The sequence below is a fragment of the Aquarana catesbeiana genome, unplaced genomic scaffold, assembly GCF_042186555.1.
Source record: "Aquarana catesbeiana isolate 2022-GZ unplaced genomic scaffold, ASM4218655v1 unanchor228, whole genome shotgun sequence".
Classification (NCBI taxonomy): Eukaryota; Metazoa; Chordata; class Amphibia; order Anura; family Ranidae; genus Aquarana; species Aquarana catesbeiana.
Window position 1 is genome coordinate 3,130,957 of NW_027362655.1, and position 26,391 is coordinate 3,157,347.

Sequence of the window (26,391 nt, forward strand, 5' to 3'; positions counted from 1 at the left end):
AACGCTCTGGGATTAGAGGCCTAGACTGCTACCAATTTTATGATGTTCTCTGGGCAAATTTGAATGTGATTTCACATGCTCATGACCTTGTAATGCTGTTTTGATCTACAATAAAACATCTCTGTTAAAAAAAAACAGATATCCAGAGATTAGAGACCTTGCATAAACAGGCACCCACCCCAGTTATAGAACGGGATCTTTTGACTGCCCGTAGACAGGTCACAGACTTACCTTTGTATAAATCTAAAAAATCTAAAAGGGCAATACAGGTAGGAAGAATACAGAGTTATGAATATGGAAACAAATGTGGCAAATAATTAGCTAGCTCTCTGAGGGAACAGCAACCAAGGACATATGTCTCAATGATTATGGGAACCGAAAGCAAAAAATGTATGTTACCCAAAGAAATAGCCCAGAGATTTGGTGTTTTTTACTCATCTCTGTATAATTTACATTTAAATTCCCAGAACCATACTGCGGTGGATGATTATTTGGCATCCTCTGGAATGCCTGGTATTACCTCTACTACACTGCAAGAACTGGAAATACCGATTACACTAGATGAAGTTCAGGAAGCCGTAAATTTGGCAAATGTGGGTAAGGCACCTGGCCCAGGCGACTTTACAGCTCAATATTATAAACTCCTTTTCCCTATTCTAGGACCCAATCTTGTACAGATGTATAATGGACTGGGCGACTAGAGCTCTTTTCACACAGAATCCTTGAAAGCCCAAATTACGGTATTACTTAAGGAAAGTAAAGACCCATCACAATGTGGGAGTTATAGACCGATATCCCTTTTAAATACAGACCTGAAACTTTTTTCTAAGGTCCTTGCGACGCGCCTCCAACAACAACTACCCTCCCTGATCCATCGGGATCAGGTGGGGTTTGTTCAGATGCAGGAAGCACGGGATAATATGATATAGACCTTGAATTTAATTCATGTTGCTAGTTCATCTAAAACCCCATGTGTATTTTTGGGGACAGATGCAGAGAAGGCTTTCGACTGGGTTAATTGGCAATTTATGTTATCAGTTTTACGACATGTGGGGGTGGGAAATAACATGCTCCGATGGATCTCAAGTATTTATACACAACCAACCGCCCAGGTCAAGGTAAATGGAGTTTTATCCCGTCTTTTTAAAAATACCAATGGCACTAGGCAGGGCTGCTTATTGTCGCCAATCCTATTTGCCTTGTCTTTGTGTCAGAAACCATGAATCAGACTGAGACAGAAGTACAGTTAAATCACACTTGTTTAATAATAATAAAAAAAGTTAAACAGAGTCAAAACATAGCCAGAATACAGGAACCGGAACAGATAGACAAGCCAAAACGTCAGGGAGCCAGAGACGAGTGTAGTAGAACAGCAAGCAGGATCCGGAGCCAGAAGGAATGTCAGCCAAGCAAGTCTTTTTAACAGGAACACAGGAGAGCGTCTCTAGAGATGTGATCAAGGCGAAGGCAGAGATCATCTGGGCTGGATGGCCTAAATAGGCAGGACTGACGAGCAGCATATCATCAACAGGTGAGTCACTGTGGAGAGATAGGAGCTGGCAATTAGCCGACAACTGAGCGGCCAGCTTAGAGAAGGAAGGGCCGAGTCCAGCCCTGACACTTTGGAACCTTTACTTTGTAGAATTCGATCAAACCAAGATGTTGTGGGGTTGTCAGTTGGAGGAATGCAGTATAAGATCTCAGCTTATGCAGATGATATGCTTTTCTCACTGACTAACCTGATAATATCTCTTCCTAATCTGCTCCAAGAAATAGAGACATATGGCTCTTTATCTTATCTCAAGATTAATTTATCAAAATCAGAAGCTTTGGGAGTATTGAGATCACTGAAGACTAGCTATAAATTTAAGTGGTCAGACCAAGCTCTTAAGTGTCATCAATACTTCCCATTGTTCCCCATTTTGGGGAACCCGCAGTTTGAGCCTGGTCAAAGGAAGGGAACTTTTGGGGCATTGATAGATCGGGGTTTTTTCAGGCATCTCATTTGTGACATTGAGATCTTGGCCAACGGTACAGTCGATGATATCAGGAACAATGTCATACCAACCAGATTTCTGGCGAGCGCTGCAGCTGAGACATTTAATTAATACTTTAACCACTTAAGTAGATATGAATGTAATGTAGCACCGTTTGAGGAATATTGTAATGGAAATGGCCTACTTCCTCGAACTCTTTCGAGGATGTATGCATTGTTGGCCACACCCTCAGAGGACTTTTAACTGCCATTTTTAGGAGGTGGAAGATAGATTTAGACAGAGTTTTCTCGGAGGAGCAGCGTATTAATATAGTGTATGATATATTTGAATCTTCAATCTGTACAAAAATGCAGGAAACAAATTTTAAGATTCTGTCTCAGTGTTACCGCACCCCGGCTTTCCTACATAGATGCTATCCAGATATATCAGGTAGTTGCTGGTGCTTTGGGGCAGAAGCTGGGACGTTACTGCATATCTTCTGGTCTTGTCCCAGATTAGGGGGCTTCTGGAGAGAGGTTCGGAGACTTGTTTAAAAATTTAGCGACAAAGAGATCCCTGAAGATCCGACTTTCTTTTTGTTACATGATTCCAAAATACCGGTCAAATCATATAAGAAATCCATTTTATGTCATCTTTTGAACGCAGCTAAATAATGTATTCCACTTACCTGGAAGCAGACACAACCTCCGATGGTAGGCATGGGGCTTAAAAGGGTAGAGGGATTAAACCATATGGAAGATCTGGTCTGGACATCCTCTGAGAAAAGAGGGATATATCTAAAAACATGGTCCTTATGGTATCTTTTTATTAATACAGAGGAGGGAAGAACACTTATAGATGTGAATTTGAATATTTGAAAAATAGAGATGCTGTTTTTAGGTTTCTTGAACGGGGCTAGATATTTGAGAGAAAGGCACATGAGGGAGGGAGGAGGGGGAGAGGAGGACAAGTTGAGTTTTTGTAGGACAAATAATTATTTATAAAGAATTTTTCTTTTTATTTTGTTATTTATTTTGTTATTTTTGAGCAAAGTGAGAGGGAAGAGATGGTTTGACATTATAAAGAGACTCCCCCCAGAGCTCGGGACACTTTAAAGGCTCTGGTCATGGGCACGAGTTTCTGAGAGTATGACTAATATGATAATATGATAGTTGTTTTTGACGCATTGGGATGATGGGGCTATATGCTTTGGGGAAAATTGAACCTAATGTATAGTGACCTAGTAGATAGATACTAATACCCTGTTAAGAATGATTTTTGTAAAAATGTATTCCTTGCTTTCTTCCAAAATAAAGAATTATGGCGCTGGTCGATATTGTAGCCAAATGGCTGCTAACAGAGATTTGGTGGGGTAGCGAAGGGCGGATTCTTCTTTTTTGCGCCCACAGAGGGTGAGATGATGGTGACCACCAATGTTGGGTTTGGTTTAGGAGAACTGCTTTTGTAGTAGTTCTTGAGGTTAGGAGCTCCCATTCCTGCTTTGGCCATTGCAGTGCACATGGTGAAGTGTTTAACTCTGGGGCGTTTGCCATCCCAGATATAGTTATTGATTGTGCGTTGTAGCGTATCCAGTTGAGAAGAGAGTAGCCGTACTGGGAGAGTTAAGAACATAAATAGCAGGTGAGGCAGGAGAAACATTTTGGATAGGTCTATCTTCCCAGCCCAGGAAGCCTGGGTGGTTCGGAAGGAGGTGCCGATATGCTGCAGTTTCTTAAGAAGTGCTTCATAATTTGTATGGAGGATGTTGCAGGAGGGGACAGTTAAATGTATCCCTAGGCAAGTAAGCATTGAGACCGGGGCCCATGGATGCTGCACCAAAAATTAGTAAAACTAATAAAGCAAAAAAATTGTGAAAAATTGGGCGCAAAACCATATAAGCATGTGAAAATCAACCAGACCCACATAGGTGTGACATAATAATCAACACATATATCATATATTATATAAACCAGTCCAATATGAAAGAATGTGAAATAAATATGTTTATATCTGTGAGACAAATATAAATGGGTGTATTTCTTCTGCACACGTCTTTTTCCTGAACACGTGTGCCTGGACACGAAATGCATAGTAAATGAGGCTGTAGATGCTAGACACAGGAGCTATCCCCTCCACCCCCAGCTGAGACGCATGCCGTGCTTCCTGGTTTCACATTCTAGTGACGGATCGGCCCCTGCCTCATCCCACAGCTGTCATCTGCTGTACGTTTTAAGGCATGTAAGTGCTCTGACAATAAAGACAGTATTACACTATTGCCGTTTTTGGCTCATTTCTGGGAGAGCCAATCTTTGCAGATTAAGATAAGGAAAAGGAGCGTTTGGGACTTGCATTAAGTGTTATTATCAGAGGAGTACCATTCACCATCTATGAATGTATGATGTGTGATCGATATTGGAGATGCTCGATTAAAGTTCTTATTGGCTTGGAGGATCCTGGTTTGCTGAGGAAGTTTTTTCCAACTTTATGCCTGGTGGTCACTCTGTGGCCAGATACATCAAGTGAGCAGAGATTTGTTTTTGTACCTTGATTTAGGCATATGCCCATCAAATTTGATTTGGAGCAGTTGATTTTGTAGAAGGATATCTGGCCAAACTGTATCAACAGGTCATGACGTGCTGGTAGGGACTGAAGAGGATTGGTCAGAACTACAATGACATCGTCAGCACAGAGTCCTAATTTGTGGGTAGTCTCTGTGATTTGTAATCCCGATATCATCGGGTGGGCTCCTATGGCTGCTGCGAGGGGTTCCATCACTAGAGCAAATATTAACAGGGAGAGGGGGCATCCCTGTCTTGTTCCATTGGAAATCGTGAAAAGGTCAGAGGTCATACCAGACGCCCTAACCCTTGCTGATGGGTGTGAATACAAATCTAGTATCGCAGTGTTGGTGTTGCCTGCAAATCCACATTTTTGGAGGACTGAGTTAAGGTAGGACCAATGGACACTGTCAAACACCTTCTCTGCATTCAAAGAGAGGAGCAGAGAAGGCGTTTTGTGGATTTACACCCATTGTATGAGGTCTAAGATAAGTTCTGTCAGATGCTTGGCACCTTGGAATAAATCCGACCTGGTCTGCATGTACTAATAAAGGGATGTGACGTGATATACGGGAGGCTAGGATCTTTGCATAGATTTTAAGATCAGTGTTTAGGCGTGAGCTAGGCCTATAATTGGCTGGGTTGTAGTGAGGTTTACCGGGTTTGGGAATCGTGACAATGAGGGTTTCTAAGGATTCTTTTGGGATGTCGCCTGTCTGCATAATGTGATGAAAGGAAGTACAGAGGTGTGGTGTTAGAGTGTCTGCGTATGTTTTAAAGTACTCATTACAAAAGCCATCAGCTCCTGGGGCTTTATGTAAGGGTAGTGAGCGGATCGCTTCTAAGATTTCTAGTACAGAGAACGGGGTGTTAAGATCTGCTCGTTGGTCGGGCGTAAGTGAGGGCAGTTGCAATGGCACCAGGAACTGTGAGATGTGGGAGGTTTCTGGATTGGTGATATCTGTGGAGGTATTTAGGTTGTATAGGGATGCGTCGAAATCTCTAAAGCAGCTTGCAATATCTACCGGATTACTGACTCTGCGACCCTGGGCTGTTTGCATGTATGGGATTTTGGATGCGGCGGCTTTACGTTTCATTTGGCTAGGAGAACGCTTGGTCTATTGCCAGAGGTATACCATGTGACTTTGTCGTTTGATGTGGTGATCAAAGGAGGCATATATGAAGGAGTAAAACTCCTCTCTGAATGTACGTAAGCAGGTGGTATCTGCATCATTAGGGAAGGTTTTGTTTTGTCTTTTCTAATTTGCATATCTGATCAAGGATGTGATTGTACTTTCAGATATGCAAATTAGAAAAGACAAAACAAAACCTTCCCTAATGATGCAGATACCACCTGCTTTCGTACATTCAGAGAGGAGTTTTACTCCTTCATATATGCCTCCTTTGATCACCACATCAAACGACAAAGTCACATGGTATACCTCTGGCAATAGACCAAGCGTTCTCCTAGCCAAATGAAACGTAAAGCCGCCGCATCCAAAATCCCATACATGCAAACAGCCCAGGATCGCAGAGTCAGTAATCCGTTAGATATTTCTCGTTTCGCACACGTTTCTCTTGGGCCCAAAGCTTAATGAAAACACCTCTCATAAAGGCTTTATGGGAGTTCCAAAGCTGTACGTTATTTGATACAGAGTTGATATTGCACACAAAGTAGGTCTCCAACTCCTGCTTGATCTTTTCCTGACACTGAGGTTGGGATAAAAGGGAGGTGTTCATGCACCAGATGGTGGATGGTTTATTGGACCGGTTGATCGAAATGTTCATCGTAACCGGTGCGTGATCTGACCATGTAATTAAGCCTATATTTGCATGGGATATGGTTTGGAGGGTACTTTTCTGTAACAGGAAAACGTCAATTCTGGAGTATGATTTTTGGTGCGGCAGAGTAGAAGGTATAGTTCCTTTCCGTCCTGTGTAAACACCGCCAGGGATCATAACGATCTTCCAGTTGTGCGAGTGTGGAAAGGCCTGTGGATCTTTGTCTGCACTGGTTAGAGGAGTCAAGAGTGGTATCAATCGTGTCATAAAATCTCTGCATAAAATTATGTGTTCCTTTTGGTAATGAGATAGCTTATTCATTATTGTTTTTGATGAGAATTAGGAGCATATACGGTGGCTATAACATATGGTATATTGTCAAAGAGGTCACCTAGGATTAGGTATCTGCCATAGGGATCAGTCTCCAGGGGACAGAGCTGGAAAACTAGGGATTTACATATAGCAATCATGACACCCCTCATTTTTTCAGTAGCATGTACAAAGTATGGGGGTAGAGGTGGTGTTGACATAAGGGAGCTTTGTCTTGCATAAAGTGCATTTATTGAACGCAAAGTATGTCTGTTTTTTTGAGTGATGGCTTCTCGCCACATTCTAGACCTTTTTGTAGGAACTATTAAGGCCATTTGCATTGACAGTGGTAATACGGATGGACATATTTATTAGTGTTAATATCGTTAGAAGGATGCAAAATGAAAAGGTAGAAGTACTACGAGTTGTAGGTACATGGGAGGGTAAGGAACGGTACCTGGACTCAGGTTAATATTATCATAAACAGTAGGTTATGATTAAACGAACAGTTATAATTGACACAAAAAATAATAGAAACAATTGCAGTGAATGCAGGCTGCCAGGAAGCTAGCTGTTAGGTAATTTGGACAGGGTCAAATCCCCAAATCCTAACTAAATTTAATAGGTACGATGCCCGGCGGGTGTGGAGAGGCGACTCTTTGTACATCTTGCTGCATGTATGCGTTCCTTGATCATCCGATCGAGGGCGAATACTGCTGTGCAAAATGTAAGCACATTGTTTCCCTGGAAGCCCAGGTTCTGAATCTGGGGAAGCAATTGTCAGCACTGAGAAGTCCCTCCATACTAAAGGAGAGCCAGGAATGTACACGGCAGGTGCTGGCAGGGGCCAGCACAGAGGCGGGTGGAGACAAAGAGGTGCAGGCACTAGCAAAGAGTAGATGGGTGACAGTGAGGAGGGGTAGAGGGGGAAGTGCCAGAGAGGCTGATCCAGGACTGGAGCATCCCAATAAGTACGCTCCATTGAGTGACAGTGGTGAAACCAGTCAGGGACCAGCACTGCTGGAAATGAGGGACTCTCCTAGCTGCCAGGGGAAGAACTCCTCCAGTGAGAGTGGGGGGGCAGCAAAGGGAAAGGAAAGACAGATTCTGGTGGTAGGGTACTCAATTCTTAGAAGGACAGAGAGGGCAATCTGTAACCAAGACCTTAAGCGCCGAACAGTATGTTGTCTACCGGGCGCTCGGGTTCGGCACATCACGGATCTTGTGGACAGATTACTGGGAGGGGCTAGGGAAGACCCGGGTGTCATGGTGCACGTTGGCACCAATGACAAAGTCAGAGGCAGATGGAGTGTCCTAAAGAACGATTTTAGGGACTTAGGAGCTAAATTGAGGAAAAGGACCTCCAAGGTAGTATTCTCAGGAATACTACCGGTACATCGAGCCACACCAGAAAGGCAGAGGGAGATTAGGGAAGTAAACAAGTGGCTGAAGAGCTGGTGTAGTAAGGAGGGGTTTGGGTTCCTGGAGGACTGGGCCGACTTCTCAGTCGGTAACCGGTAATATAGAAGGGACGGACTGCACCTAAATGAGGAGGGTGCAGATCTGCTGGGAATGAAAATGGCCAAAAAGTTAAAGGGGTTTTTAAACTAGGCGATGGGGGGGAGGGTCCAGAGACAGAGATAGCCAGCGCGGAAGATAGTCCAGAGGGTAGTATTGGGGGCATTAGTGGTAGGTTAACCAAAGCACAAAAACACAAGGTGAGTATAGTAGCAAGTCCTAGTTGCAATCTCGAAACACCCAATACGAGGACAATATGCGTCCGGTCTAAACTATGTGGCATGTTCACAAATGCCAGGAGCCTGGCGGACAAGATGGGTGAACTAGAGATACTGTTGTACAAGGAGGATTTGGATTTTGTGGGAATTTCAGAGACCTGGTTCAACAGCTCTCATGATTGGCTGGCAAACATTCAAGGGTATACCCTATACCGCAAGGATATAGAGGGTAAAAAAGGGGGAGGGGTATGCCTATATATCAAGAATAATGTACAAGCGAATGTGAGAGATGACATCACTGAGGGAGCTAGAGAGGAGGTGGAATCCTTATGGGTAGAGCTCCAAAGGGATGAAGCTAAGGGGAAAATAATACTGGGAGTATGCTATAGGCCCCCTAACCTGAGGGAGGAAGTGGAGAAGGATTTCCTATCACAAATTGGATTGGCAGCAAGGATGGGAAGTGTTATCATAATGGGGGATTTTAATTATCCAGACATAGACTGGGCGGAGGGAACCGCGCATTCATTTAAGGCTCGCCAGTTCCTTAATGTCTTGCAGGACAATTTTATGGGTCAGATGGTAGACGCACCAACTAGAAATAAAACATTACTGGATCTACTGATTACCAACAATACAGACCTGATCACGGATGTGGAAATACGGGGCAATTTAGGTAACAGCGATCACAGGTCAATTAGTTTCAGTATAAATCACACAAATAGGAAACATGAAGGGAACACAAAGACACTGAATTTTAAAAGAGCCAACTTCCCTAAACTACAAACCTTGCTAAAAGGCATAAATTGGGATAAAATATTAGGAACAAAGAATACGGAGGAGAGATGGGTTTGCTTTAAGAGCATATTAAATAAGAGCATTAGCCAATGTATCCCATTGGGTAATAAATTTAAAAGAGCGAACAAAAATCCTGGATGGCTTAACTCCAATGTAAAAATGCATATAAAAGCAAGGGAGAAGGCCTTCAAAAAATACAAGGTTGAGGGATCATCCTCAGCATTCAGACTTTATAAAGAATGCAACAAGAAATGTAAGGGTGCAATTAGGATGGCTAAGGTAGAACATGAAAGACACATAGCGGAGGAGAGCAAAAAAAATCCCAAGAAATTCTTTAAGTATGTAAACAGTAAAAAAGGGAGGATAGACCATATTGGCCCCATAAAGAATGAGGTAGGACATCTGGTTACAAATGATGTGGAGATGGCGAAGGTATTGAATTTATTCTTCTCCTCAGTCTTCACGAGTGAATCGGGGGGCTTCAGTAACCAAAACTGCAGTGTTTATCCTCATGACACAACACAGGAAGCACCTCCATGGTTAACAGAGGACAGAATTAAAATTAGACTTGAGAAACTTAACATTTAATAAATCACCGGGACCAGATGGCTTGCATCCGAGGGTACTTAGGGAACTCAGTCAAGTGATTGTTCCGTTGTTCCTAATTTTTACAGACAGTCTATTGGCTGGAATGGTACCAGCTGATTGGAGAAAAGCCAATGTAGCACCAATATTTAAAAAGGGCCCAAAATACATCCCTGGGAATTACAGACCAGTTAGCCTAACATCCATAGTATGTAAACTCTTGGAGGGGATGATAAGGGACTATATACAAGATTTTAGTAATAAGAACAATATCATTAGCAGTAATCAGCATGGATTCATGAAGAATCGTTCTTGCCAAACCAATCTATTAACCTTCTATGAGGAGGTGAGTTGCCATCTAGATAAAGGAAGGCCCGTAGACGTGGTGTATCTGGATTTTGCAAAAGCATTTGACACAGTTCCCCATAAATGTTTACTGTACAAAATAAGGTCCGTTGGCATGGACCATAGAGTGAGTACATGGATTGAAAACTGGCTACAAGGGAAAGTTCAGAGGGTGGTGATAAATGGGGAGTACTCAGAATGGTCAGGGGTGGGTAGTGGGGTTCCCCAGGGTTCTGTGCTGGGACCAATCCTATTTAATTTGTTTATAAACGACCTGGAGGATGGGATAAACAGTTCAATCTCTGTATTTGCAGACGATACTAAGCTAAGCAGGGCAATAACTTCTCCGCAGGATGTGGAAACCTTGCAAAAAGACCTGAACAAATTAATGGGGTGGGCGACTACATGGCAAATGAGGTTCAATGTAGAAAAATGTAAAATAATGCATTTGGGTGACAAAAATATGAATGCAATCTATACACTGAGGGGAGAACCTCTGGGGGAATCTAGGATGGAAAAGGACCTGGGGGTCCTAGTAGATGATAGGCTCAGCAATGGCATGCAATGCCAAGCTGCTGCTAATAAAGCAAACAGTATATTGGCATGCATTAAAAGGGGGATCAATGCAAGAGATAAAACGATAATTCTCCCATTCTACAAGGCTCTGGTCTGGCTGCACCTGGAGTATGCTGTCCAGTTCTGGGCACCAGTCCTCAGGAAGGATGTACTGGAAATGGAGCGAGTACAAAGAAGGGCAACAAAGCTAATAAAGGGTCTGGAGGATCTTAGTTATGAGGAAAGGTTGCGAGCACTGAACCTATTCTCTCTGGAGAAGAGACGCTTGAGAGGGGATATGATTTCAATTTACAAATACTGTACTGGTGACCCCACAATAGGGATAAAACTTTTTCGCAGAAGAGAGTTTAATAAGACTCGTGGCCACTCATTACAATTAGAAGAAAAGAGGTTTCACCTTAAACTACGTAGAGGGTTCTTTACTGTAAGAGCGGCAAGGATGTGGAATTCCCTTCCACAGGCGGTGGTCTCAGCGGGGAGCATTGATAGCTTCATTGTTCATTCAACATACAGGGATATATAATGTAATACTGACACATAATCACACACATAGGTTGGACTTGATGGACTTGTGTCTTTTTTCAACCTCACCTACTATGTAACTATGTAACTATGTGTGCAGCACACTTCGTGCCTAGGCGTGAACCAGAAAGAGATCAAACAGATGAACAAGTTATAACATTTTTGTCCACATTCTGGGCCTCTGATGAAGTGGGTAATGAGGAACTAGACATCTTGTCTGAGGGGGGAGTAGGTAGACTTTGTGGTCATGAGAGCATCAGGTAGATTTTGCAATTGCTATGCAGCATATCTGTCATGATTTATGGATTGCATTGTTATTTGGGCGACTTATAGAAGATGGTGTTAGGCCCCAGTTATGGAGCATCTTGTAGCCTTCTTTAGGGGATGTGATGGTGATTTGTTGGCTCTGATATGTGACCAGCAATTTGGTGGGGAAGCCCCAGTGGTAAACGATATTGTGGTCTCTCAAAATCGCAGTGCTGGGGGTATATTCTTTTCTCAATTTTGAGGTTTTGCAGACAGGTCCTGGTAGAGGGCTATCCCCACATATGGAGGGGAGAGTGCACACGAGGATCTGGCCACTCTGAGCAGGCGTTCTTTTATATGATAAAAATGAATCCTCAATGGCACGTCTCTAGGGACTGTGTCAGGCAGATGTGTTGGTTTGGGGATCCTGTGTGCTCTATCCATTAGTTACATAGTTACATAGTAGGTGAGGTTGAAAAAAGACACAAGTCCATGAAATCCAACCTATGTGTGTGATTATATGTCAGTATTACATTGTATATCCCTGTATGTTGCGGTCATTCAGGTGCTTATCTAATAGTTTCTTGAAACCATCAATGCTCCCCGCTGAGATCACCGCCTGTGGAAGGGAATTACACATCCTTGCCGCTCTTACAGTAAAGAACCCTCTACGTAGTTTAAGGTTAAACCTCTTTTCTTCTAATTTTAATGAGTGGCATCTCTTCTCCAGAAAGAATAAGCTCAGTGCTCGCAAACTGTGATAGGCAGTGAGGAGTGAAATAAAAAATTGACAACCTTAGAAAGCCTGAAGGCGGTGCTTGGTTTTCGGGGTCCCGTACGCGGCTAGGCTCCCAAAAAGTCTCACACATGTGATATCCCCATACTCAGGAGAAGCAACAGAATGTATTTTGGGGTGTAATTCCACATATGCCCATGGCATGTTTTAGCAATACAGTAAACTTTACAGTAAACAGTAAAGTATAAAAAAATTACATACCTGAAAAGCAAACATGATAAAACATGATAACAATAAAACATTGCAGAATAGAATACAGTAAAAAAGAGCAGAACAATAGAGAGAGAATAGAGAGAGAGGGAACAATGAAATGACAACTATTTTTGTTTTTTTTATCTTATATATTTTTTTACTTTTTTTTTTACACTTGTTTTTTGTAACTGTAACCGGTTCCCGGTTCGGGTCTCTCAAAATACGATGGCATCTTGGGAGACCCTGTGAAAATGTGCCTAGTCTGTGCAATGCTGTACCCTACGCTAATACTCAACTAGTGTATGGTAGCGTTCAAAACATTCACCAATGCAAAGACCAGGATTGTCAGGACAGGAGGGACAATAATAGCGGGTGTCACGCCTATATCCGCACTTGCTGCAGACACAACCTCTTTTTTGGGGGGGTTCGTTGGGTAGGGGTACTTGGGAGGACATAAAGAAAATGCCTCTCATGCAGCCGACTGCATTTGGTTGGGGATGTGAATGGGAGAAGTACGGGTGCTGCAGAAGTGGTGGGTTCCCAATTGGGATTGGCGAATGCAGCAGAAAGGGCATTATGGGCACGATGGGCCTGTTTGTCTTCTTCTTGGTGGCAGCGGGACACTACTTGTGCTTGCCACCTCACCAGCTTGAACTTCACTTATGGGACTCGCCACGTCACCAAGTGTTACTGCAGTGCTGGTTTGACTACGACCGGGGTGTACTAGGCCGCTGGTGCTTGCCAGTTCACCAGAAGGAATAGCGGCACTAGTACTGCTCTGCTCCATATGAGGGACCTGCGGTTCTTGCACATCAAGGACAGAAGAAGAAGTTTGGGGTCTGGTACGCCTGACCTTGGCAGGGACCACAATTCCATTGTCAGAGCTATCTGTCATGGAGCCGCTGTCCACTACAGGATTGTATTCTGAGCCTGAATCTGACAGATGAGTGACTTCCTCTTCACTATCTGTCATTCTCAGAAACGTGTAGGCCTCTTCACTACTGTACCTTCGATTTGCCATTTTGAGCTCTAAATTTAGTGGTACAGTAGTGACTCACAGTTAAAAAAGCTCCTGACTGTTAGCGACTGATTCAAACGCTACCAAAAAAACTGTTAGCGATCACAGGGATCAGGCCTGACTCTGCGAACGCTGCAGTGTACATGTGTTTAGTGTTTTGTAAGTGACAGTGATCGATCGATACTGCACTTGGGTGGGCTGGGCTGGGCGGAGGGGCAAAACGCAGCTGCTAGCAGGTATCTGGGCTGATCCCGCTAACACTGCATTTTTGGAAACCCTAAACTGCTGGGGACGCTAGTATAGATCTGATCGGATCAGATATTAATCCATTCAGATACTATACCACTAAGGGAGGTGTATGCTGCGTGTGTGGGTGTTAGCGGTACTGGCACTAACCTGACGCTGCCTGCGGCGACGCAGACCCTATCTAACCCTAAAACTTAGCTTATATCACCCGCCAGGTGATTAAGGGGTTAAACCTTTATTAGGTAATAAACGGCGGGTGCCCTGAAACTATAAAAAATAAACTAACTAACCAGAGTCACCCATAACAGTTATATGGTAATCACTGGTGAAAGGGTTAACTAGGGGGCAATCAAGGGGTTAAAACCTTTACTAGGTAGTATATGGGGGTCCCTGACGCTATAAAACGCTGACGGCGAACCTAAATACTTATCTCCCTAACTAGCGTCACCAGTGACACTAATACAGCCATCAGAAAAACGATTGCTTAGTGACACTGGCGACGGGGGGTGATTACGGGGTTAAAACTTTATTACCGGGGGTTAGGTGGGGTATCCTAGACCTAAAGGGGGCCTAACACTAAATGCCCTACCACTTATAACTGTCACAAACTGACACCAATGCAATAATCAGTAAAAAAAAAAAAAAAAAAAAACTGCTATTGGTGTCACTGTGGCAGGGGGTACAGGGGAGTGATCGGGGCTGAAAAGTGTGCCTAGTGTGTTTTACTGTTAGTGTAGTGTTGGTGCACTTACTTGGATGACTTCTCTCCTCGGCGCCGGCACGAAAAAGACCGACGCGAGGAGAGGTGACATCACTTCCTCTGCCACTGTTTACATTACAGCAGCAGAGGAAGATTTTTATTCGTTGAGAGCGATCACAAAGGGGGTGGCCACGAATGAGTGGCCTCCCCCTCAGCATTGATTGCCCCCCTAACTATGCTGACCACCTCGGGCCCCTCACCCGCAGGAAGCAGATCATGTACCAGGTACGTGATTTTGCCTGCCCGTGCCATTCTGCCGCAGTATATCTGCGTTAGGCAGTCGGTAAGTGGTTAACCATGAAGGTGCTTCCTGTGATGGCTAATGCTCTTATTTAATATGCTCTTAAAGCAAACCCATCTCTCCTCCGTGTTCTTTGTTCCTAAGAACTACGTGCACTCGCAGAACTACGTGCACTCACAGAACTACGTGCACTTGCAGACCACACGCAGACCTACGTGCAGAACTCTGGGCACTCGCAGAACTACGCGCACTCGCAGACCTAGTGCGCTCGCAGAACTACGTGCACTCGCAGACCACTCGCAGAACTACGTGCACTCACAGAACTACGTGCACTCGCAGACCACTCGCAGAACTACATGCACTCGCAGACCTACGTGCACTCGCAGACCACTCACAAAACTACGTGCATTCGCAGAACTACGTGCACTCGCAGAACAGTAAATCTCTAGGTGTGAGATCTGGGATAAGCTTTAGGAAAAGCTGCTGCAAGTAAGGTATTAGCTCTTGTGGTTTAACAGCTTTAGGGATTCCTCTTATCTTTAAATTATTGCAGCGGGAGCGATCCTCTAAATCTGCAACTTTCAATTGTAGTTTACGGATCATGTCCGTCTGTTCCTCATAAGCATCCAACATTTCATCATGTGCTTTTATGATCACTCCTAACTGTGATTCTAAGTGATCTCTGCGGTCTTCAATGCCATCTATTCTGTGAGTAAGATGGGACACTGAGGAGCGTAGCTTAGAATGCAGACCAGCCTGGAGGGATAATAATATAGCCTTAATGGTCTTTTCAGAGGCAGTGGCGTCTGATGCAGGGAAGGCAGCTAGGGATGCCGTGTGCTCTGCTGGAGTGTCTGCTGCTGACTCAGGAATGTCTGCCCAGTGATGCTTCTTGAGGGTGAGGCTGAGGGAAGTTTCTGTAAAGCGTGTGCAGGTGATTCTACAGCTCTCTTACCTCTATCAGAAGCTGTGGGGTTGTCTTGCTGCTGTGAGGAGTCCTCTATGTCAGAGAGATCGTCTGAGGCTGTAGGAGGTAAAGGCTCTGTGTGAGGAGTAAGAGAAGAGTGGCTGTTCTCCCGGGTGCCATCTTGTGCATGCTTGCTGGTCATCTGCATGAAGAAATCTGTTAGGTGGCACGACCCCGGTGTCTGATTTCCTCTGTGGGACATAGCCTGGTTGATCCCCGATGTTTGTGTCCCCGTTTGGGGCTGAAAGTGGCTGTCTAGTGCACTGTGAGCCGCGATAGAGACCCAGTGTGGCAGGGAGTTCTAGAGCCAAGCGGCCATCTTGGTCTGCGGCTTGGACATGCCCCTATACACAGCATGCTTGTTACAATGAATGTTTTATTACATCTTTCAGCGTGGAAACCTCAGGGATGATAATATTGATGTTAAAGAAGAGTATAAAGAGGAGGATGAGGAGTGTGGAGTGATGGAGGAATTTTCAGAAGGACACAAGGATATGATGGAGCCACCTAATACAGGGAACCCACCAGAGAGATGTCCCCGTCCTCTGTATTCCCGGGATTCCACACAGGAGGATCACACCATCCCTCACTGTTACAAGGTTGGTGGGACGGAGCTTATAAAACACAGACTCGTGGAGACAATGTGGATTTTCTATGTGATGTCACAATAATAAAGCTTATATTTTACAGATAATATTCACTCTAATTTTCTTGATTTAGAGTGGAGATCCAATCGATATAGAATTTGAGGTTAAAGCAGAAGAAGAAGAGACATCTATGAGGGACGATCAGCAGTCTATGGAGGAGGATGGAATAACGGGGACATTTTTCGAGGAGGACACTCCTACAGAGATCAGCACAGGTGGGTCATTAACACTAAATACATTCCTCCACCCATACTGCTCACTGATTGGTCCAGAGTAGGGCAAGGGCTGGGTGATATCAGCCTGTAATCCCCTGATCACTTTCCTGAGCTGTGTTCCCCATCCTGTATTTCTATATTTCTCTCATATAATCTTCCTTCTCTGTGCTGCAGATATATCTATCTAGACTGGATTTTTGGAGATTCTGGGGTTCAGCTGGCAGCAAAATGTTAATTTTCACCATAGGCATTACTAGACCTAGGCACCTGGGGTATGTGCTTTGGGTCTTCTGCCCCATACCCGAGTATGGCAAGATGTCTGACAGAAAAATTCTCCCAGGTTTACTTGCTCTGTTGTTTGCTGGCTGTGCCAGGTGGAGGGACATGTCTGTATAGTCTCAGACCCAAGTCACTGAGTGTAGTCTCAGGAGATGGGAGGCAGCGGTGTGGGATCTCTGAAACTTGTCTCATGTAAACATTTAAACTTCCACTGATTACTGAATACCAATATTATGAGTCCTGACCCTTACACTATATCATTTATGTTGTACATTACATCATTCTGATACTATAAAATCCTAACTGTTGTATCCTATATAATAAGTTGTACATTACATAGGACTTACTTCTTTTGCACCCATTTCCTACCAGCTGGACATTTTATATCTAATGATTTGATTGGAGCACAGACTTTTACATGTTGATAATAATGTGATAGCATCCTCCAACTTTGGAATCTTAAACAGAAAGTGATAATGATGGAGGAGTCGATAACCCAGTGATGGTGGTCTTCAGGATCAGTCCAGTTATCATCTTGGTTATTCTCCCCCCATCTTCACTCTCTGACCTCTGGTGGGGCTCAGCCCCGCTGTTATTCATGACTAAATCATGGACTAAATAAGGAAGTGCAGTACTTCTTGTGTTGGGAAGATGGCAATAAGTGACAGAGGGGGTGGGGAAACTCGTCCTATAATGCCCTCATCACTGTCACTCTCATTTCCTCACTCTCTGACTAAGGTCCATGAATAAAGAAATGAACTGGTAGGAGATCAGAGGACCCATTTACTAGTTACCTTGAGGGTGGAATTATAAGATCCTCAGAGACAAAGCTGCCTGATGTGGGCGGAGTCCTGGTTTAGGGGAACCAATCTGCTCATGTCTAGTAATAATATTTTTATTTCTATTTTAGATGGACGGGAGATGAGGAAAACCTCAGAGGATTGTCTCACTTTGTCTCCAGACTGTAAAGTAGAAGATGAGGACATCACACAGTATAGTCCAGGAGAAAACCCGACTACCTCAAATGTCCATCCGGCACCACACAAGGAGGAACCTCAGACTGTGAGGGACGGTGCCGTCCTTCCAGCAGATAAGAGGTTTTCCTGTACTGAGTGTGGGAAGTGTTTCGATTCTAAATCCAATCTTAATATTCATAAAAGATCTCACACCGGGGAGAAGCCGCATTCCTGTCCTGAGTGCGGGAAATGTTTTTCACAGAAGTCCAATCTTTACACACATCAGAGATCTCACACAGGGGAGAAGCCGTATTCCTGTCCTGAGTGTGGGAAATGTTTTTCACAGAAGTCCAATCTTTACTCACATCAGAGATCTCACACGGGGGAGAAGCTATATTCCTGTTCTGAGTGCGGGAAATGTTTTTCAGAGAAATCCAGTCTTTCCACACATCAGAGATCTCACACGGGGGAGAAGCCGTATTCCTGTTCTGAGTGTGGGAAATGTTTTTCACAGAAAACCAGTCTTTACACACATCAGAGATCTCACACAGGGCAGAAGCCGCATTCCTGTCCTGAGTGCGGGAAATGTTTTTCATTGAAGTCAATTCTTTACAAACATCAGAGATCTCACACGGGTGAGAAGCCATATTCCTGTCCTGAGTGTGGGAAATGTTTTTCAGAGAAGTATAGTCTTTCCACACATCAGAGATTTCACATTGGGGAGAAGCCTTATTCCTGTCCTGAGTGCGGGAAATGTTTTTCACAGAAGTCAAATCTTTACACACATCAGAGATCTCACATGGGGCAGAAGCCGTATTCCTGTCCTGAGTGCGGGAAATGTTTTTCAGAAAAGTCCAGTCTTTCCATACATCAGAGATCTCACACGGGGGAGAAGCCGTATTCCTGTCCTGAGTGCGGGAAGTGTTTTTCACAGAAGTCCCATCTTTACACACATCAGAGATCTCACACAGGGCAGAAGCCGTATTCTTGTCCTGAGTGCGGGAAATGTTTTTCAGAGAAGGCCAGTCTTTCCACACATCAGAGATCTCACACGGGGGAGAAGCCATATTCCTGTTTAGAGTGCGGGAAATGTTTTTCAGTAAAATCCAATCTTGACACACATCAGAGATCTCACACAGGGCAGAAGCCGTATTCCTGTCCTGAGTGCGGGAAATGTTTTTCAGTGAAGTCCAATCTTGACACACATCAGAGATCTCACACGGGGCAGAAGCCGTATTCCTGTTCTGAGTGTGGGAAATGTTTTTCACAGAAGTCCCATCTTGACACACATCAGAGATCTCACACGGGGCAGAAGCCGTATTCCTGTTCTGAGTGTGGGAAATGTTTTTCACGGAAGTCCAGTCTTTCCAGACATCAGAGCTCTCACACGGGGGAGAAGCCGTATTCCTGTCCTGAGTGAGGGAATTGTTCCTCACTGAAGTCCTGTCTTCCTGTACATCAGGGATCCCACACAACCCTCGAGGTGTATTAGTGCCTTGAGTGTGGGAAATGTCTTCTATATGAATGTTGCTGGACATCACAGCTCTCATGTGGGGAAGAAGCACACCCTGATATACACCTCAGATATACGCCATGGCTGATCTTCATCATATATGAAACAGTTCCAGGGGGGTGGAAATAATTAAAAAAAATGACTTGTCCAAGGGAGTAAATTGGGGTCCCAATCTCCTTGTCCCTTATGACGATCTCCTTGTCCCTCATCTACCAGAGAGCTCAGCAGCGGTGTGGGAGTTCATTGAAAACTACAAGCCGACATCGGCAAAGGACAGAACTCTGTGAATAATTGGCACAGCCACACTCTTTTCATAAAGTGACAGCCGGTACGGGGAACTTCTCCCCGCACTGTTGTCACACAGAGGACTCAGATCACTGAGCCGCTTCAGGAACATGTAACATCTTCCCGTAGGTGAATGTTTCCTTTAATCCTTTCACGGCCAGAGACGTTTTTGCATGTTTTTTGTTTTGCCCACCTGTTTAACCCCTTCAATACCGGACACTTTCACCCTTCTTGCCCAGGACAATTTTCAGCTTTCAGCGCTCTCACATTTTGAATGACAATTGCGCCATCATGTAACACTGTACCCATATGACATTTTTATCTTTTTTTCCCACGAATAGAGCTTTCTTTTGGTGGTATTTGATCACCTCTGTGGTTTTTATTTTTTGTGCTACAAATAAAAAAAGACATAATTTGTTCTTTGTTTCTGTAATAAAATTTTGGAAATAAGTAAGTTTTCACTGATTAGGAGGCACTAATATGCAGCACTGATGGGTGGCACTGATGAGGAGTTACTGATGGGCACTGATTGGCATACCTGGTGGGCACTGGTGGTCATCACTGGCAATCATCTCTGATGGGCCTGTACTGATAATCAATGCAGATTTGCCCCTATCAGGAGAGCCGCTGATTGGCTCTCCTCTACTCGTGTGCAGCATGAATAAAGGAAAGCCGATAACCGGCACATTCATCTGCACCAAATGCCATAAGCGTTGGATGTTCAGAAGAATGTGGGAGGAGCCAGTGTTCATCCAATCTTCTGTTCAGACACGGTGCTCCTCCCTAATGCAGATTATTGTCAGTGTGTGGAAGTGATTGTATCTGGCATACAGGGAGCTGTATGTGTGCGTGTGTATCACTGCCCGGCACCCCACTCACATCACAGCTTCATCCAATCTGCCCTAATCCATGTGGGCGAGGGAGTGATGGGCAGTGGAAGAAATCATCACACCAGGATTCTAGATTCAAGGATAGCTTGGGGGATCCTCACTTGTCTGCTCCACACTCCTTAGATTGCATGGAAGATTTGTATCTGCCTGTGTGTGTGTGTCTAGCCAGATAAATGTGGGAGAGTCGCCATCCAGTGGTGGTCAGCAGTATTGCAGGCTGTGAGAACTGTATGATAGCTGGTTTTATCTTCCCAGAGAAAGTTCTCCTTTCATTCCTCCTCCACCAATCAGGAATCTCACTCCAGTTAGCAAGTCACCATGGGCATGATTTCCTTGTCATCCATCGTTGGTGTCAATGAGAAAAGAAAAAAACATGGTTGGTGTCAGTGAGATAAAATAAGTGCCTTCTTCGGTGTCAGTGAGATTAAATAAGCCACAACATTGGTGTCAGTGAGATAAAATAAGATCCATTGTTGGTGTCAGTGAGATAAAATAAGTTCCATTGTTGGTGTCAGTGAGATAAAATTTCTCGTCATTTTTCTTAATAGTCTCCTGCAAAGCTTTCTCAGAGCTGATGTGATGTCAGATACACACAGGAAGTGATGTCAGGTACAGGCAGGAAGTGATGTCAGGTACCCGCAGGAAATGATGTCAGATACACAGAGGAAGTGATGTCAGGTACACACAGGATGTTCCATAGGAAGTAGAGAGGAGACGTTGCTGGAAGAGGCAGCAGAGGAGGTAATAAGATCTTATTTTCTATTTACACCAGTAACCCCCCGTCATGTCCGTCCTCCTCCTCCATAGTTACTGTGATGTCTTTCATGATGAGTAAGGACTGGGAACAGATCATGTTGGCGGTCAGCAAGTGTGTTTTTTTTCGTTCATTATTAATTAAAATGCACATTTGGTTTTTGTGATGGTGGAGCGCTGGACTTTTATGTAGATACGTTTTACCTGAATTGGTGCAGTACAAAGTGCTTGTGCAGAGTTTTTAAAAGATTTTTGTTTTGTAACAGCCAATGCGTTTCTGGAGCTCAGCACTCCCTCTTCATCAGGGCTAAAAACTAGACTACAAAGAAAACACAAAGAATCCTTAAAATGTGTTAAAAGCTATAGATCTATTCAAGTATAAAAGTACAAATGCCTCAATGCAGTAATTGTCAGAGCCAAAAAAGACATATATTACTCGACTAAGGAGTATAAAAACAAGAAGGAAAAAGAAAACATGTTCTTATTAGGGCTACAGGGCACCACAAAAACAAAGAAAGGAAGAAAGACTGAATGTGTTCTTGTTAGGCCCCTTTCACACATGCATATCCGGACTCCATTTGCTCAGTAGGGATCGATCCGTTGATCCCTGCTGAGCCGCTGGATGGTAGGTCTATCTCCGCTCACTAGAGAGATGGACCTGTCAGATCTCTGCTCTCCTCTATGGGGGATCGATCCGTTGATCCCTGCTGAGCCAGTGGATGACAGGTCTGTCTCCGGTCAGTGTGGAGAGACGGACCTGTCAGATCTCCGCTCTCTATGGGGGATCGATCCGTTGATCCCTGCTGAGCCAATGGATGACAGGTCTGTCTCCGCTCACTGTGGAGAGACGGACCTGTCAGATCTCCGCTCTCCTCTATGGGGGATCGATCCGTTGATCCCTGCTGAGCTAGTGGATGACAGGTCTGTCTCCGGTCACTGTGGAGGAAACGGACCTGTCAGATCTCCACTCTCCTCTATGGGGGGATCGGATGAAAATGGATGTGCCTGTCCATTTTGATCAGATCCCATCCGCCAGACAGATGGAAAATAGGACCACCATCTCTGGATTTATTGGATCGGATGTCAGCGGACATGTCACCGCTGACATCCGTCGTTCCATAGAGCTGCATGGAGTGTCCGTTCAGGTCCGCCTGAAAAACTGACAGCCGGATCTGAACGGTCCGTTTGTGTGAAAGAACCCTTAAAGCAACAGTACAATAAAAAAGGTAATAATAAATAACAAATAAGTGATAATAAAGCCCCGTACACACTATGAGAAAATTGGGTGAATAATTGTCCAGTTTTCCTCGATATTTCACAGCAAGTCGGAACTGAGGAAGGAAATAATGTGTGAAAATTTTTGTACGACAAAGAATTTTTATTTGTTATTTGTTGTTTCTGATCATACACAGTCTTTCGTATCTGCTATTCTGGTACGAAAATGGTACACATTAAATAAAAATTGTTGGTTCTGTTCCCATACGAGAAAAATTTTGGGGTTTGTCCCTTTGGAAATTTCCTTTTGGAATGTCGTAATCGGCTGTTGAAAGTTGTGTAAAAGTTGTGTAAACCATCGCAATAGAGGTGGACTAACTCTACAAATTGGAATTGGTTAGTTATATTTTTGATTAGACAGTTACAATTATCCTCAGTTTTGACTCATATAAATAGAGCCTAATCCTGGATTCATTTATTTTTATAAGTTCCGTGGTTTCGTTTTTGTCCTCTTTCTCCTTTTTATTGGAACTTTTAATATGGAGCTTTCATTTTGTGGTGAACGCCAGATCGAGGCTTGGTTTCCCCTGTGCTTCCTTATTATTGTCTAGCGCTGCACAGCATCCGGATGAAATCGAGACCTGGTTTCCGTCCAGCGCTATATAGGTGATGGTTCAGTGCGTCGCCCGTGCCCCTTTTAAGACGTCATCTATGACGAAACATGTAGGTCGTGGCTACGCACTGTACGCCATCACGCCGTCCACCCCATGTTTGCACGAGTGTTCGTTTTTTATGCCGGCTTTTTATATGCATTTTAATCCCTGTATGGCGGAGTTGTTTCCTGCCTTTGTACGGAAATAAATTTTAATTTTACTACACCATCGGAGCCCTTGTTTTTTGCCTCCTTTTGCATGCACGACCCTCTGGGCCCAGTGGGTGCCCCCTCCCAGGTAGACACGTTGGAATTGCCCCCTATTGGAACGCTGCACGCATCGGCTGATCTGGACGCCACCATCCAGCTGTCCCTGCAGAGGGCTGTATCTGCATGCTCACGAGACCTTGCTATCAGGGAGGTCCACCATTCCTGGTAAGGGTCCATCTGTAATATCCCCCGGAGTCACTGTCACTAGATATCCCTCCACACCATTTTTTTCTGTTTCACTCATATTGGTGATTTCCAAAGACCTGTGGATGTGTGATCCTTTCTCAAAAGGGACTGATGCATCTTTACTGAACTGTTTTGGATGAACTTTACTTTTCTATTTATTTATTTTTTTCACTCTCATCACTTAGGATATTTTGCCTTTTATATGTCTATATTTATGCTTTATTATTTATTTATTTACCCAATTTCAAGTACTGTTTGATTGTGTTATGTGATTTAATAACTATGCACAATATAAATGCACTCATATTTTTTATGTAAGCAATTTAATTTTTATGTTCATTTGATTGCAAGCGCACTTATTTTATTTATAATGCCCTTATTTAATATGCTCTTAAAGCAAACCCATCTATCCTCCGTGTTCTTTGTTCCTAAGATATGATCCCAATTTATGCCTTCTAACAAGGTTTGTAGTTTAGGGAAGTTGGCTCTTTTGAAATTCAGTGTCTTTGTATTCCCCTTATGTTTCCTACTTGTGTGATTTATACTGAAGCCAATTGGCCTGTGATCGCTGTTTCCTAAATTGCCCCATATAGTTCCACATTTTTGATCAGGCCTGTATTGTTGGTAATCAGTAGATCCAGTAACGATTTATTTCTAGTTGGTGCGTCTACCATCTGAACCATGAAATTGTCCTGCAAGACATTTAGGAACTGGCGAGCCTTAGACGAATGCGTGGTTCCCTCCACCCAGTCTATGTCTGAATAATTAAAATCCCCCATTAAGATAACACTTCCCATCCTTGCTGCTAATCCAACTTGTGATAGGAGATCCATCTCCCCCTCCTCCCTCAGGTTAGGGGGCCTACAGCATACTCCCAGTATTATTTTCCCCTTAGCTTTATCCCTTTGGAGCTCTACCCATAAGGATTCCACCTCCTCCCTAGCCCCCTTAGTGATGTCATCTCTCACATTCACTTATAAGTTATTCTTGATGTATAGGCATACCCTTCCCCCTTTTTTACCCTCTCCATACCTGCGATAAAGGGTATACCCTTGAATGGTTGCCAGCCAATCATTAGAGCTGTTGAGCATTGGTGAACATGCCATGTAGTTTAGACCGGTCGCATACTGTCCTCTTATTGGGTGTTCTGAGATTGCAACTATGTTCCGAGATTGCAACTAATGGGCGACATGGGGTGCAGGGTACTGGAGAAGGGTGCAGGTCACTGCAGGACATGGGATGTAGGAGAAGGGTGCAGAATGCAGGACATGGGGTGCAGGGGAAATGTACAGTGTGCAGAATATAGGGAAGAGGGTCCAGAATGCAGCACATGGGCTTCAGGGTACCAGAAAAGGGTGTAGGTCACCATAGGGCAAGGGGTGCAATTACACAGGACAAGGGGTGCAGGGGAAAGGTACAGTGTGCAGAACATGGGATGCAGGAGAAGGGTGCAGAATGCAGGACATGGGGTGCAGGGTGCATAACGGAGGACATGGGGTGCAGAATGTACAGTAGAACATGGAGTGTAAGGTGCTGGACATGGGGTGCAGGTCACTGCAGGACATGGAATGCAGGAGAAGGGTGCAGAACACAGGACATGGGGTTTAGAATGCAGGACAGTAATGCAATCCCCCACTCCCCTGTGTCCTCCTGCATGTCTGTGAGAGCAGAGTGGATGGAGAGGACATCTTGTGTACATAAAGCAGCATGTTCCTCCCGGCTGGTTTCTTAGCTGGCTGCTTTGCAGGCTTGTCCTGGTTACTCCTGTAAGGACTCTGTAGTCCTGTTTCTCAGCACCTTGTGGGGATCTTTGTGGCAGTGCCAAGGCAGCTCCATGTTGGAGATTCGGTCCCGCTCCTTCTTCGCTGGAGGGTTATGCAGGAACACAGGCAGCTGTGGGTGGAAGCAAGAGCCGATGGTGACAATAATGCGGCCGCAGAAAGGAGAAAGATCGGAAGCGGGAGGTCAGTGAGTTGAGTCCTCTCATGCCGCTGTCCTGCCCAGACGTTTCACTCATCCCGCTGGCTGAACGATAAAACTGAACCATGTATGGCCAGCTTTGGAAGCAAGATATATTATTCATCAACTGATACCCCTGAAGGAGTTATTCTACATATTACCTCCTCTGCTGCCAGATCCAGCAGTGTTTTTTCTCTACTTCCTGTGGAACGTCCTGTGTGTACCTGACATCACTTCCTGTCTTCCATAGAGACTTCCTTTCTGGGTAGAAGTGAGATCACCACCTTGTGGAGCTCAGAGGAACTGCAGCCCAGATAAACGTCTCGTAGTGTGACCTTGGCCTTGTGCTGTGTGTGTATGTACTGTATATCCTTATAGATGAGGTCATCTCCACTCCCACCAAGGGGGATAGAAATATATTACTGCTCGGGGGAGACATTTTGGCACTTTTGATTTTGCAGTAAAATTGATGGCAGATTTAGTCATGTAGAACATCTGTTATATGGATACAAAGAACCCCAGCCGAGAGTAAAGGATGGAAATGGCTCCTGATCCCCAGATTTGGGCAATTATGTCACCAATATAAATAGAATAAAACCCGCACTATGTGTAACAACTCAAATACCTACAAAAATAACTTATACCGGACTGCTGCTGTAACAAAGGTAAGTATTCCCTTTATCCGGTACAATGTTTTTATTGAAAAAAAGAAGAAGGGAAAAACCCCAGATAACGAATTCCCACACAGGGGATATGTACAAAAACATAAAGAAGAGGTTTACATAACGGTACATAATGAAATATATTTTAAGGGTGTACTATATCAACTGACGTTGACCTACCAGTCAGGGCCGGAGGTCAGTGCGCTCTGTCCAGGCCATGGGGCCCAGGGGCTGAGGCAGACAAGGGTGAGCAGAGTTG

At 44.3% G+C, this 26,391-nt stretch overlaps 2 protein-coding genes across 2 annotated transcripts in view; one reads left to right on the forward strand and one right to left on the reverse strand.

Moving 5' to 3' along the window:
- Positions 1-19,963, forward strand: part of LOC141121711 (uncharacterized) — a 155,068-nt gene extending 135,105 nt beyond the window's left edge. Inside the window, exon 11 of the mRNA XM_073611427.1 lies at positions 17,882-19,963. Coding sequence (XP_073467528.1) covers positions 17,882-19,167 — 1,286 coding nt within the window. The 3' untranslated portion in view covers positions 19,168-19,963. The remainder of the gene's footprint in view (positions 1-17,881) is intronic.
- The window catches only part of LOC141121690 (uncharacterized), a 187,011-nt gene that overhangs the window by 157,065 nt on the left and 3,555 nt on the right, over positions 1-26,391 (reverse strand). The window lies entirely within an intron of this gene.